General features: G+C 47.0%; 2 protein-coding genes across 10 annotated transcripts in view; one reads left to right on the top strand and one right to left on the bottom strand.

Annotated features, from left to right (window-relative positions):
* BNC1 (basonuclin zinc finger protein 1) overlaps positions 1–10,492 on the bottom strand; it is a 163,125-nt gene extending 152,633 nt beyond the window's left edge. For 7 of the 8 annotated variants that reach the window (XM_078078815.1, XM_078078820.1, XM_078078813.1 and 4 more), the window contains exon 1: positions 10,283–10,492. The gene's annotated coding sequence lies outside the window, so the exon portion shown is untranslated. Of the gene's footprint in view, positions 1–9,391; positions 9,567–10,282 lie in introns of those variants that run through there. The other variant, XM_078078816.1, reaches the window with a different exon arrangement.
* The window catches only part of SH3GL3 (SH3 domain containing GRB2 like 3, endophilin A3), a 134,854-nt gene continuing 129,883 nt past the window's right edge, over positions 9,735–14,705 (top strand). Inside the window, exon 1 of one of the 2 annotated variants that reach the window (XM_036072907.2) lies at positions 9,735–9,939. In XM_036072907.2, coding sequence (XP_035928800.1) covers positions 9,895–9,939 — 45 coding nt within the window. In that variant the 5' untranslated portion in view covers positions 9,735–9,894. The remainder of the gene's footprint in view (positions 9,940–14,705) is intronic. The other variant, XM_036072908.2, reaches the window with a different exon arrangement.

The raw sequence follows: 14,705 nt of genomic DNA, 5'->3' as shown, positions 1-14,705 counted from the left end.
GCTGGTGCAGCCACTCTGGAAAACAGTATGGAGGTTCCTCAAAAAGTTGAAAATAGAGCTACCATATGATCCAGCAATTGCACTACTGGGTATTTACCCCAAAGATACAAAAGTAGGGACCCAAAAGGCTACGTGCACCCCGATGTTTATAGCAGCAATGTCCACAATAGCCAAACTGTGGAAAGAGCCAAGATGTCCATCGACAGATGAATGGATAAAGAAGATGTGGTATATATACAATGGAATATTATGTAGCCATCAAAAGGAATGAGATCTTGCCATTTGCAACGACGTGGATGGAACTGGAGGGTATTATGCTGAGCGAAATAAGTCAAACAGAAAAAGACATGTATCATATGACCTCACTGATATGAGGAATTCTTAATCTCAGGAAACAAACTGAGGGTTGCTGGAGTGGGGGGTGGGGTGGGAGGGATGGGGTGACTGGGTGATGGACACTGGGGAGGGTATGTGTTCTGGTAAGCGCTGTGAATTGTGCAAGACTGTTGAATCTCAGATCTGTACCTCTGAAACAAATAATGCAATATATGTTAAGAAAGAAAAGAAGAAGAAGAAGAATGTAGCAGGAGGGGAAGAATGAAGGGGGGGAAATCGGAGGGGGAGAAGAACCATGAGAGACGATGGACTCTGAAAAACAAACTGAGGGTTCTAGAGGGGAGGGGGTTGGGAGGATGGGTTAGCCTGGTGATGGGTATTGAGGAGGGCACGTTCTGCATGGAGCACTGGGTGTTATGCACAAACAATGAATCATGGAACACTATATCTAAAACTAATGATGTAATGTATGGGGATTAACATAACAATAAAAAAATTAAAAAAAAAAGAAAAAAAAAAAAGAAATAGGAAGTCAATCTGGGGATTGACTTTGCCCCAGAAAAATGGGGGCTCATAGAAAAATAGGTTGACAAAAGTACTCTTTAATAGCCCAGCAAACATTTTTTTTTTTAAAGTTTTATTTATTTAAGTAATCTCTACACCCAGCATGGGGCTCAAACTCATGCCCTGAGATCAAGAATCACACACCCTTCCGACTGAGCCTGCCGGGGTGGGGGTGGGGCGACAAACATTCTTTTCTTAAAATTGAATGTCTGTGTCTTCTCTATGGGTTCCCTTAGAATAATTCAGTGATCTACAGTTCCATAACTATCGCTAAATCCTGAGAATTGGTGTCTTTAATGTATTCATTCGGCACATTTTATAAAAGGAATTTGATTTTTTTCCCAAGGAGGAATGGGGACAATGGGTAGTTAGAGCATTAGTCCCAGCTGGTGCCTGGAGTCGAGACAGGTGGGAAACACGTGCAAGCTTGGGCTGATGAGGTCTAGGGCCAGAATCTCCCGGCCAGAGAGGGGCCACAGACTTCTCTACAACCCTGAGCAGTGCCCAGGAGAGGAATCACGCCACGTGCAATAACGATCCCGAGGAAAAGGTCTCATGTATTTAACAAAGCTTCCTACAACACCTGTGAGGTAATTGCTAGCAACCTCAAGGTCCCCTGAGAGAGCTAGTCAGGGTCAAGGTCATAACCAGATGGAATTCCCTGTCTACCCCGCCCCTGGGAAAACCCTGCTTCCTGTGCTCCCAGCTGCTGACCGTCCTGGCAGGATTCCCGGCTTTGGCTGCTTAGCGAACTCACACCCGTCCCTGGAAGTCAGCGCCTGCTGGACCACTGCTCCCGTGACCTTGAATATGCAACGCGGACAGCGACACATCACATTTCCTTGGCTCCTCAACGCCATCCACTTCCACCGCAACTCGTCCCTGACCATCACCCCGATCTTCTTGCTAATCTAGATCCTCATCTGCCCTCTTTGGAACATTTATTCATTAAATGAATATTTACATTTCTCGAGCAGCTCTGAGACTCTAGGTGTGAAACCAGGAATCAAAGGGTCAATGCAACTCATCACAGCTACTGGCTCCTAACTGCAGGTGCTACTTTTTACCCAGACCTTTCTCATTTGCCTTTCGTTTGAGGCTTGTCCCACCGCCCCACCCCCATCTCCTCCTTTGGCTGCCTCTAGAAGAAACCCTTTCCTTGCTTCAGACTCCATGTCTCAGGGACAGTCTTTGCTGCACATGGAGCAGACGAATGAATTTGGGTTCGGTCACAGGTGCTCTTCTGGCCCTGGGAGCGCCGCACTAAACACGGCAGAATCATCTCTTGCCCTTCTCGAGCTCAGCTGTCCAACACGGTAGCCAGTAGCCACGGGCGGCCGTTTAAATTTTAATTAATCAAAATGAAATAAAATGAAAGACCGGGAACAGCGGTGGCCAACTTTTAAATGCTGGATAGCTACAGTGGGCTAGTGGTTGTCAGCACAGACCCAGAACATGTCCACCATCACAGAGAGTTCTGTTGGACAGTGCTGACTTAGAGTTTGTATTCGTTCTGGTGGGGAGAGAGATAGTTAAAAAAAAATTAAAATAGACATTTTTAACATATCAGGCAGAGTAAAGAGCTATGAAGGAGCATAGAGTAAAAAGGGACAGATAGTAATGGAATTGGGATGCAGGGGGCTGCTACTGAGACCATTGGCTCTAACAGCCACCTTCTCTCTCTTGACATTCCTCCTTTGGTACCATGACACCATGACCTATTAGTTCTTCTCATACTTCTCTGGCTAAGCCCACGGCGATGGAACAGCCCTTCTGGAGATTCCTACAGTAAGAACCAGAAGAAGGCTCTTTATTAACTGCAGCCCCAGATGTGCTCCGGGATCTCACGGTATCTTTACACCATCCAGATGAGCTGCTGGGATATGGCTGGAGGTACGGGGTGCTTCTTAAGAGCTTTGACATATAAGTAAAAGACCGGGAACGAAGCACTGTCTAAAACGCTCGCGGTTCCTGAAGGGTGACCTCTGCCACTTCTCAGGAGCACCACGAGGTGGCAGCAGTAGCTTACAGAAGCCGCGGCCACCGCTCACATGCCTCCTCCCCAGCACAAACCGAGCATCCCTTTATTACAAGGGAAAGAGAAATCCTCTGGGGGTAAGTGTGAACAAGAAAATGGCACCTATGTAATTAACAAAGGCTAATTAGAATAGCAGCATGACCCAGAATTCTAACCGCCTGTGTTCAGAGTCCAGAATAATGGAGTAATGTAGATAACTCTGATATGCATCGATTCACTAATTATATTTGCTTTCACTGTTGAGATGGTGTCCTTCACCCAATTTCATTTTTGCATAAATGAACACACTTCAGTTTTTTTTTTTCCCCACTACATTTTAGAATGAAAGGATTTCTCTGGCCTTTTTTTGAACTGATCAATTGCTTTTCCATTAGCTTCATGTAAAACAATTAAGTGAAGAAAATCTATGCATTTGTCCCCAGTTGTGATCTTGCAAGTTCAAGGCAAACTGCCATGTTCAGCATCTGGGATTCATCATGTCTGCTCTGTTACCTCATCGGTGGGCACATATCTCTCCCAGATGTACAAAACAAAAGGCCTATGAAGTTACAAGGAAAGCAAAAACAGTCGCCATGCTCTCAACTCTCAACTGCTGCAGCCAGGTATGTGGGGATGGTAAACTGAGGGGAAGAACGCTCTAGGTCTGGTTTGTCCGAATACGTGGCCTTCGGCACAAACGCAGCCAAGTGGCCCAAAGCCACGCCCGTGCATGCATGAGCAATCCACGATGCCTCTCCGGAAGGGGGTCTGGGTGAGAGCTTTCTTTAGGAAAACAAAAAGAGAGAGAGAGACAAAGCTGGAAATGGAGAGGTCACAGTTAACCTAACATTTTAGGATTATTTAAGACACCAGGATTCAAACTCAGCTCTTTAAGATCTGCCTAGAACTGTAATCTGGAGCTTGTACCAGGTCACATGTTTAATGACATAAAATTCAAGGCAACTGGAAGATATAAATCCGTGTTTCTTTGTCCCCTTCCCCTCACCCACCCCCTTTTATAAGACTGCCCTCTAATGACCACAGATCAGGGAGCAATATATATTTATTTGCACTTAGAACTGTTCCAATCTTTCATGCACTAATCTTACTTCCGGGAATCTAGTCTAAGGAACTATTGCTAAATACAGAAAGAAATCCTAATATGGAAAAAGATGTTTAATGCAGCATTATTTAAATCATGAACAGTTTAGGGAAAAAAACTTTTAAATTGAGTAATAACAGAAAATAATCAAATTCAATGCTATGTCTACATAATGGGTTATTAAGTTGTCAGGAAAACGATATGTGAAGACCAGACAAAATATAAAATGCTCACGTAATTAAGAGAACAAAGAAAATAGTTTGTACAGTTGTGAGAGTATGTTTAAATTTTGCATAGAAAATAGACTATAAAAGAAATATAGGCCCAAATATTAAGAGCAGTTGTTTCAACGGTGATTGCCAAGGTAAATTCTCCTCCTTTTTCCTTTCCAATAGTTTCCAAATTTTCTTTAAGTGTTATTATCTAATGGGAAATACATACTTACGAAAACATTTATTTTGAATTTAAAATAATTTCACTATTCTTTTATCTCAAAATTTCAAATTGTCTTCTCCCTATCTTTGCCTCCCTGACTTAAAACCAACACCTTGCAGCCCAGTCTCACCCTGGTTGATATTCTGTTTCCTACGAAGGATACTGGACTCTGGTCTTTGCTGGAGATTTTCTCAGACTGCTAGGGCCAGAGTATGAGCTGGTTTAAGTCAAAGGAGGGACGAAGACGACCTTGGCTGTGTGCCCCAGCCATGGCTTATGCTAATCAGGCTATGGCTTCCACGGAATGTTTAATTATTGATGTTGACAGAGAATATAAGTTCATATATTTTATAGAACAATGGTAACCACTGGTTGAGTAAAAATTGGGAGAGGCGTATAATTTCCAAAAGGGTAAAGAAAATCTGAGTCAACAATTAGATACCAGTGATAGAAGGAAATACTTGAAGGGAAAAAAAAAACCAACCCAGATAACATGCCATAACATGACAAAACCAAGACCAAATTTATCCTTTTCCTAATAAATGCGAATGCTTTAAATCTTTCTAACAAAAGGCAAAGACTTATTTTGGCCCCAAAACAAAATTAAATTTTACTGTTTATAAGAACACATGCCTGAAACAAACTGAGAGGTCAAAAGGAAAGGACGCATACTTGGAAGTTGCCAAGAGAGTAGGTCTTAAATGTTCTCACCATTAAAAAAAAAGATAATTATTTGAGGCGATGGAAGTGGTAACTAACCTCATTGTGATCATTTCACAATATATACATGTATCAAATCATCACATTGCACATCCTAACCTTACACAATGTCATATATCAATTATAGCTCTATAAAGCTAGATAAGAGACCACAAAAAAAAAAGACCAGCTAAAACATATGAAACACGTATAAACAAAAAGTAGGGATACACAGATTGATATGTGACAAAGTAAAATAGAAACAAAAACCCATAAACAGGACAAAATAGGTTACCTTCTATGGCTAAAATTCCAACCCACAAGGAAGACACAACAATTATAAACATGGGCAGAATACCATAGCACTGAAAAACATTTACAGCTCAGCTCCCAAACGTAAGCAAGACACTGTAGACTACCGCTCTCCATCTTCCATAAGTGATGGAAAAAAACATCAGGACACAGGGCATTGGAGGAATACGTCCACAAGACTTGATTTATGGGATACAAAATGGGATATGTCATCCTGTTTTAGATATTAATCAGTATGCTTCCCTCCCCCTCCACCCCTACCCAGGGCTCTCCGGCTTCCACGCAGGGAGATGTGAGTCACTCACCGCAGGACCAGATGCAAAGACTGCAAATACTAGACTCAAAACCTGGCCTAAACACAAGACAGAGAAATGTTAATGCATGCTAGCATAGCACTCGGCTCCAGGGAAGGTCAAGGGGACGTGAGAGCCAAGGACCACAAGGAAAGGAACAGGAGAACGCCCCAACCTCTGCCAGAACGTGGGCCATCTATCCAGAGTGCCAAGACAACTACAGCGTCCCTCTTGTCATTGACCCATGAAGACCACCAAATGCCCAAAGAATAACACTTATATGTGCCTCAAGGCCCTCCTATTGATTTTTTTCTCATGTAGCCAACTCGGTCCAATAGCCCAAGACATTTGTATACTCCTCCCCTAAAGAGACTGGAGAGCTGTGGGCCCTCGGGTCACCGGAGGGGCTACGGTGACATAAAGGGCAAGCCTTGAACAGGCCACTGTGGCTCTAGTTCGCATGAGTTTGAAATCTCACTCCGAGCTAGGACCTTCTGGAACACGTGTTCCCGTTACGGATAAAGAGAAAAACTGTACTGTAAAAATAGAATACACATTATGTCACCTCTATAGTACATTTATAAAATTTAATATAACAGGCTATGAAAAAAATCTTTTGGATGTGTTATTTGACAATAGTACAAGTCTAGAATTTAACAGACAATAAAAGCGATCCAAACACCTAGAAAAGATTAAAAAAAAAATAGTCCTGAACATTTGGATCAAACAGGGCATTAAAACTGCAATCACAAATTTATTTAGAAAACAATCAGAAGAACTATATCACATAATGAGAACAAGGTGTGAGGCCAAAGTCGTACTCAGGAAGAAAATTTATAGCCTTATATGTGCTGATTATAAAACACAAAAGAAAAAAAAACATATAAACCACATACTCCACTGAAGAGATTAAGGAGCCCCCAAATAAAGGTTAGTGGGCCTTTGTGTTGCTGCTGTTCTTAATTTTTTTTTTTTTTTTTTGGCTGCCTAGGATCTAAAGCTGCTTCCACCATGGTGTGGATCTTAGACATCTAGAGCCTGGGCATAGCATCTAAATTAGCCAATCAGACGTTTCCCCTGGAACTCTGAATCTCACCTGAATGCCTGAAAGAAGCAGGGAAGAGCTTAGCCTTAATTCTGGTAACCACAGCCAGCATTCAGTGGCCAGCACATCCCAATGAGCTGCCCCTGGACATGCCGAGGATCTGACCACTGAGATTCCTCGTTCCTGCTGATTCCGTCACATGGTACCCTATGCCATGAATCTCTGGGCCACCTGATACCCTTCTCCATTACATCCTGTTCCAGCTTACATTAAACAGGGCCAGTTCCTTTTGTTAATAACTTCAATCTCCTAAGCAGAACAGAAGGAAACACTATATGAGAAAGAAATTAATGATAGAAAAAAAATCTATGGCAATGATAAGTAAACTCAAGGAAAGAGCCAAGATGTCCATCAACAGATGAATGGATAAAGAAGATGTGGTATATATATATATATATATACAATGGAATATTATGCAGCCATCAAAAGGAATGAGATCTTGTCATTTGCAACGACGTGGATGGAACTGGAGGGTATTATGCTGAGCGAAATAAGTCAAACAGAAAAAGACATGTATCATATGACCTCACTGATATGAGGAATTCTTAATCTCAGGAAACAAACTGAGGGTTGCTGGAGTGGGGGGTGGGGTGGGAGGGATGGGGTGACTGGGTGATGGACACTGGGGAGGGTATTGCTCTGGTAAGCGCTGTGAATTGTGCAAGACTGTTGAATCTCAGATCTGTACCTCTGAAACAAATAATGCAATATATGTTAAGAAAGAAAAGAAGAAGAAGAAGAATGTAGCAGGAGGGGAAGAATGAAGGGGGGGAAATCGGAGGGGTAGACAAACCATGAGAGACGATGGACTCTGAAAAACAAACTGAGGGTTCTAGAGGGGAGGGGGGTGGGAGGATGGGGTAGCCTAGTGATGGGTATTGAGGAGGGCACGTTCTGCATGGAGCACTGGGTGTTATGCACAAACAATGAATCATGGAACACTACATCTAAAACTAATGATGTAATGTATGGGGATTAACAATAAAAAAAATTAAAAAAAAATCTATGGCAATGATAAGTAAACTCAAGAACCAATTTAAGTAGCACTGCGCAAAGCTCAAGAACCATTTTAAAATACCAATGAAACTGGCAAACCTTTTCATGTGTCTAATCACTGAAAAATGAAGGTCACAAATACTTTTACAAAGGAAAAAATGTACACAAAAGATTCTGAAGTTTAAAAATAACGAGAAATGATGTATAACTGTATACCTGATTAAATTAGATAAATTACCAACATTAACTGGGGTGGGAAACTTGAATATACCATCAACCACAGAAGAAATGTCAAAAAAATGTTTAAAAAATTCACTCTCTTCCCAAAGGGCACAGAGCTGGATTGGTTTAGGGGCAAGGTCCTTCAGACCTGTGCTATTTAAGCCGTCTGGGACGTGGAGAAAGAAGGCAGATGAGCATGTACTGGACTAGCCCAGGACAAAGGGGACCCCAACTTTAGTCCCTGCACCCAGCTGCCCTCAGTGTGTGGTTCCCCTGGGGCGCAGCCTGCTGTTGAGTGGGATTCAGCTGTTGTGTGGACAGGCCACCTTTCCATGCTATCCTGATCCAGCTATCCCCATCCTCACACCTTCCAGTCACTTATCTGTGGCTGGTATCAGCCACCTGAAGGCCAGTCAGGCCCATACTAATTAATCCATGGGATGGCCACCTCTATTCCCTCCCCTCAGTTCACCTTCTGCCCTACCAGAGAAAGAACGCTTCTGCTCACTCCTGTCCACACCCTCTAAGGGATAGTGAGGAAACACGTACAGGGAGGTGCAGTTACCCACGAATCCTCACTGGGATGAAGTCAGGGACAAGGGAGTCCAGAGCTAATGGCAAAGGATTTTTTTCCCGGAGAAACGCAGGACGCCAAGCGTGGATGCCAGGAAACAGCCAGCGTACGTAAAGCAGAAGCGTCCTGGGCAAACCATGGCTCTTGGTCACCCCAGATGGGACTTGTTGAGGGCTCAGAAAAGAGGAGCTTCTCTCCCTTAGAAGGAGCTTGCAGGAAGGGGTTTGTTTCTTTCAGTGTTCAGCGTGGCTAAGAGTGGGGTGCAGGTCTGCGGAGCCCCGGGGACCTTTGGAGGCGGGGTTCTGCGCAGATCCTGACCCGGTGGGCGCAGCTGTGGCGCAAGGGGGCACCGGATGCTCCAGGCCCCGTGCTGGGCCTCAGCTGTGCGAAATGACGCTCGATAACCCACGCAACTGGTAGGAATTACCAAGGGGGCGGGGGCCCGCGCGTGGTGCGTCCCCGGGCAAGGAGCGCGCAGTTCACAGCTCCTTGGAGACCCTTGCTCTTCATGCAGTTGACGGTGGGCTTCGCGGGCACCATATTTATCAGCAAATTACCCGATAACTGCTGGCCCTTCTAGAAGGCCACGGTCATGTGGGCAGACTGCACCCAGAGCCCCGCGCGGGGTAAAGAAGAAACAGCCTCGCTGCCCTCCTACCGCAGGTCCCCCCTCCGGTCGCATTTCGGTCCCCCTGGGCGGACTTGGGAGCGTCCCTGCCTCAAAACGGACACCTACCCAAATTGCGCCTGAGGGAGGCGATGTTGCCCGCGAGCAAAAGCAGGTTTCGCACCAAGTCCCAGAAGCACGAGAGGTGCGCCCTCCCTCCCCAGCCGTGGCCCTGCTACGGCCCCTGGCCCGCAGGACCCCTGCGCGGGCCTGCCCGCGGGACCCGGGAGCTCCCCACGCCCAGCCCTCCCGGGCCCCGCTTCCCGGCCGCTCGCCCCCAGGTCTCCACGCAACAATGAGGCGTGGGCGGCCCCGGCGGCCTCATTTGCATACCGCCGCGGCTCGGCCAATGGGCTGCGCAGGGGCTTTGGAACGCCGTGTTGCCATCTGCGTGCGCGCGTGTGTGCGAGTGTGACAGCGGCGGTGGCCGTGGCCCTGGCCGTGGGAGGCGGGCCCGGCGGAGCCCAGCCGCGCGGGGACCGTCCCCAGCGCCCGCTTCCCCAGCGCGTCGCGGCCGCGCGGCCCGGCGAAGCCCGGAGACCACCCCCCCGCCCCGGCCGGGCGCAGTCGCGATGTCGGTGGCGGGGCTGAAGAAGCAGTTCCACAAAGCCAGCCAGGTAGGGAGGCACGGGGGAGGTCGGGATGCTGGGGGGGCACCAGGGGGCCGCGGCCCCCCGAGGTTTAAGGCCTCTGGCGCCCCGAGGGGCCTCTCTTGGGCCGCGGAGGTGCAGTGAGGGCCGCCTGCTCCTCCGCCGCCGCCCCCCGCCGCCCCCCGCCGCCCCCGGCCAGCGCTCTGCCCTGAGCACTGTCAGTCGGAGGGCTTCCGTGGGCCGGCGGCAGAGGCGGCGGGCCGCAGGGGCTCACGCGCGGGAGAGGGGGGTGCGGAGGCCTGCGCGCTGCGCTGGGCGCCGCCCCCCTACCCGCGCTGGGCCGGGGACCCCGGGGCCGCCGGGCGCCTACCTGCAGGTTGGGAGCCTTCGGGGGCGCGTCTTGTAGCCTCGCGGCGGGTCCGGGGATCCTGGGCCCCGCGCGCGCCTGGAGGTGGACCCCGCCGGACCGCGCCGCGACCTCGGGCCGGGGCTCCCCATGGCGGTGCCTCGCCTGCGCGCCGGCCGGGTCCTGCTCCTGGAGAGCAGCTGTCTGGCGCCGAGACGCCGGCAGACACGTAAACAGGGTTAGACGCACCTTCACGCGCAGAGCGCGGCAGACAGCCCGGTGGGGGCGTCCGGGAAAGCTTCCCGGAGGAGACGCGTCGTCTGGGAATTAAGTAGGAGCAGGAATTGTGGTGGGGGGTGGGGGGAGGGAGGGGGAAGGGCGTTCTGAGCGGAGGGAAACAGGGAAACAGGGAAACAGGCAGGGAGGCATGAAATTTCTCTGTGTACGTGAGTGTGTGTGTTGACGACAAGCAGATTTGTATTCCAAGATCGTAGTCTCTCCTGGCCACGGCAGAGCTCACATTGTAGAACCTATCCCAACCTGCAGCCCTGGTTTTGTTGCTCTGTCTCTCCCTACCCCCCCCACCTCACCCCCCAATTTGGCTAGCACCAAGTTGGACAGATTTCATTGAGAATCCACATTTATGAGATCTTAAGACTGCTTCTGCCACAAATTGGAAAGCAGCTGAAATTAGAGGATTCTCTTTTTCTAGCCTCAGTCTCAGGCTGAGGACACTGGCGTCCCATCACTCACACCCCTTCCATGAAGAAACTGGGTGATGCCCAGATTCTGGCTGGGGACACTGGATGGACAGTGGTGCTCTGCAGGGTGATAAGGAGTCCTGGAGGAGGGGCCAGCTGGGTGCACTCATCGCTGGCCCTGGGCCCTTTCAAGGGTCAGGGGCCATTCAGATGTCACTGGCCTCGGGGCAGGTGCATGCTCTGATCTGGGTCTCAGGGGGTAAGGCCAAGACTGGAGCTACAGACTTTTGGGGATTTAAGCCCTAAATGGACATTAAAAAATGTAAGCACTTAAATACAGACTCTTGGGAGCAGCCACATTTAGGGACAATGTTTAGCCCAGTCCTTGATAAACAGGGGCCACTCAATAAATATTTATTGAATAAAGGAAACTTTTGGGGGTGGAGGAGCACAGGAAGGAAAGAACTGGTAGAATGCAGGAGAGAGAAGAGAGAGTGTCATGGAAACGGGGTGGGGGACCTTTAAAGGCAGGAGCCTCGGGCAAGTGCTGCTGTGAGCTCAGAACTAGAGCACTCCTCGCTTGGGCAGCCAGGGGTTCGGAGTAATCTCTGGCTGTGCTTGTCACACCGGCTTCCCTAGCACTGGCCAGGAACTGACCTTTTTTGAAGATTTTCACTTATGAACTTCCTAGGAGCATGTCTCAGAGATGACAGACATAAGCTCAAGGGTGATTCAAGTTGGCTTCTGAGCACAAGTCAGCGTGAATGGTTGAGGTCTTAGGAGGTTATTGGCGTTGGAGAAGGGTCATGCTAGTGATGAGGTCGTTGAGATTAACCACCTGTAATCAGTCCCTTAAAAACAAAACAAGAGTGGGTCTCATTTAGACCTTTGTTGCATGAGCTGAGGTCTTTTGTGCATTTATTGAAAAAGAAAGGAATCATAGATTCTCTCTGCGCTTTACAAACCACATTTTGTGGTCAAAGTGCCCTAGATAAGTTTTTATCTGTTCTAGAAGTCTCTCTAAGAAATCTTGCAATGGGGCAGATTTGGTGGAGAAATTAGACTGGGTTTAATATAAGAGGGAGCATGAGAGTAAAAAAAGGCCAGATGTTCTTCTCAGACAACATTTTAACAGCAGGTTTTAATTCACATAGAACCTTTCCAGGGCAGGGGAAAGGGAGCCCCAGATGATGTCAGGGGCTTGACTATTCCCGGGGACCCAGGCCTGGCTGTGCCACTGACCAGCTCTGTGACCTTGGGAACATGACTTAACCCATCTAAACCTTAGTTTTGTCTGTACCTTGGATTAGAGGATTTGGAAGCTATGTCTCTGTTCTAAAATTGACTGTAGGGATGCTTGCACAACTCTGTGAATATTCCAAAAACCATGGAATTCACCTTTATGGGTGAATTGTATGGTCTGTGGATTATATCTCAATATATAATTCCCAGTTCTGAAATTCTTAATTCACTTAAAGTATTTCAGAGAAAGATGATAAGGTAGGAAGGATCTTTTACAAATGAGGGAACTAGGACCATGGTGACTGAAGATGATTTTTTTCAACAATAGACAAGGTAAAATAACTTATAACCTCCTGATAACTGGTTCTTCTTTTTTGGTACCTCACTTATCTCTGAGGGAGAAAAAAAATCCCCTTATTTTATAGAAAATGAAAAACTGTAAACCCCAGGGATCATTCCTCATTTTGGCAGCTGGTGGAGACCAATAGGGAAGAGGGAGAAGTAAAGTAAGGAAAGAGAGCACAAGTGGAGTTGATCACAAAATTTAGTTAATTCTCTTCTTCAGCATTTGGGACTTAGAACCTAAGTGTCCCTAGTTCATAATTGCTTTTTTTCTCTTGAAAGGATTTTTAAATGTACCCTCCTACTGGTAGGGATATAGCTTGAATTATTAAATATAAATACAAAGAGCTTAAAGATGGCCTTGTCGTTTCTTATCAAACATGGTGCCCGATTAATAAAAATGCGGCTTAGAGTAATTTCATTAGGGTTACCACTCATTGATTTGTATTATGCTTAATAAGGCATAATTCATGGTGGTTTTCTTGACATGGTGGTTATTATTGGAACAGGACGCTCAAGCCACACCTGTACTTCCTCTGACCTGAACACTGTACGAATAGCCATATTCTTTCCCTTTGGACTTCCAGAAGACGTGTTCCCCATCCCAGGGAAGTCTAGGGAGCAGTTTATCTTTCTTCTTTTTCTTCTTCTGTCTCCAAATTAACCATATAGTGATGACCCTAGATGGTGGTGACACTTGTAGGTTTCATGTTAAAACAGGTTTTTTTTTGGGGGGGGGGGTAACTCCCCTACCCCTTTCTCTTCTAATGCATTAACCAGAAAAAATGATGAGCGGTCATAAGGGGCCTAGACATTTTTCGTGTGACAACCAGCTGCCCATACTGGCCATTTTGGATAAACACTTCAGAGAAGGATAGTCTTTGTAAATTATGAGAATCTCTAGGGAGGCAATGAATGTCTCTTGTTTCACTGTCTCGTTAGAGAGAAAGATAAAAATGCACTTTGCAAAATCCATGGTGATTTGTTTTTTTCTCTGAGATGCATCAGAAAATACATGACGCTAAAACTTAGTTCTTGTTCCTTTCCACATAGATGGCTTGATAAATTCATCTATAAATCTTTGCTTTTTTTTTTTTTAAATTTTAAGTCAGGACGCTAGAATAGATGTCCAAGCCGAATTGATTTTGATTTTTACACAATATAATCCAAACATTTCTTACCACTGGTGACTTTTTTTCTCTAAAGTAAATGTAATTTGGGGTATCATTCGCTTGGAATTTGATTTTAAAAAGGTATTTAAAAGCAGGGATATTGTTTTTTGGCTATTTTTTTTCAGATTAATTTTTCAGCTTTATTAACAATTGAATGTAAATTATGTTACCCAAAGTTAAGTGTGTGTGGAATCATGTGTATTTGGGGGAGCTGTTATTGGCATGCTTTACCCAGGTAACAAAACGGTCGGTAAACAGAACTGAAACGCTGCTACTGTGTTTGGCTAAATAATAGGAGAATGTACTTTGGAGGTTCTACACCAGCAAAATGTGGATGGTTGGATTTTGCATTTCAATAGAAACCTGGGAAAGTGTTGAGTGGGGGCAAGGGTCTGGGGGAAGGCTAGGGACGGGATCGGGGAGGTACTGTTGCCATTCTAACTGTTGAGTTCCGTGAAATGCCTTCCCAGGGAGCTCTTGCCTTACAATTCCCAGGGTCACGTCCACATGTTGTCACCACAGCACCCCAGCAGTGACCTTCCTGAGCCCGGCGTCGCTCCTTCCGGCTTTCTTCCTCATCCACTGGATGGATGGTGGTGACTTTCCCCCCTGGCACTGGACTGATGCCGCCTCGAGCTTTCTTTGCCTGCTCGGAGCATCCGTCAGGGGCAGAAGCTGCTGGGGTTCCAGGCCTGATGACTTGGGTGCCCCCTCCTGAGCCTGATGGCGGAGCCGTACCTCTTCATCCCCCGTCTTCCTGTGGGCCACAGTTGAAGGCCTGGAGGGGTCTGCCGGCTGATGTGGGGGCGCCCCTCTGTTTGTCCTAGAGTAACAAGGACACACAAGCACCTGGCCGCCTCCCCGCTGGGCTCCACCCCCCACCCCCCACCCCTCTCCTTCTCAGGGATGTTGCATTATATGGCCATACTGTCTCTTATCATCTATCTTGAAAAAAGATAGGGAAAAGCCCTTGCTTGGTCTGAGATCCTG

The sequence above is a fragment of the Halichoerus grypus genome, chromosome 8 (genome assembly GCF_964656455.1).
Source record: "Halichoerus grypus chromosome 8, mHalGry1.hap1.1, whole genome shotgun sequence".
NCBI lineage: Eukaryota > Metazoa > Chordata > Mammalia > Carnivora > Phocidae > Halichoerus > Halichoerus grypus.
Note: the sequence above shows the minus strand (reverse complement) of the source record. Positions and strands in the feature narration are given on the sequence as shown.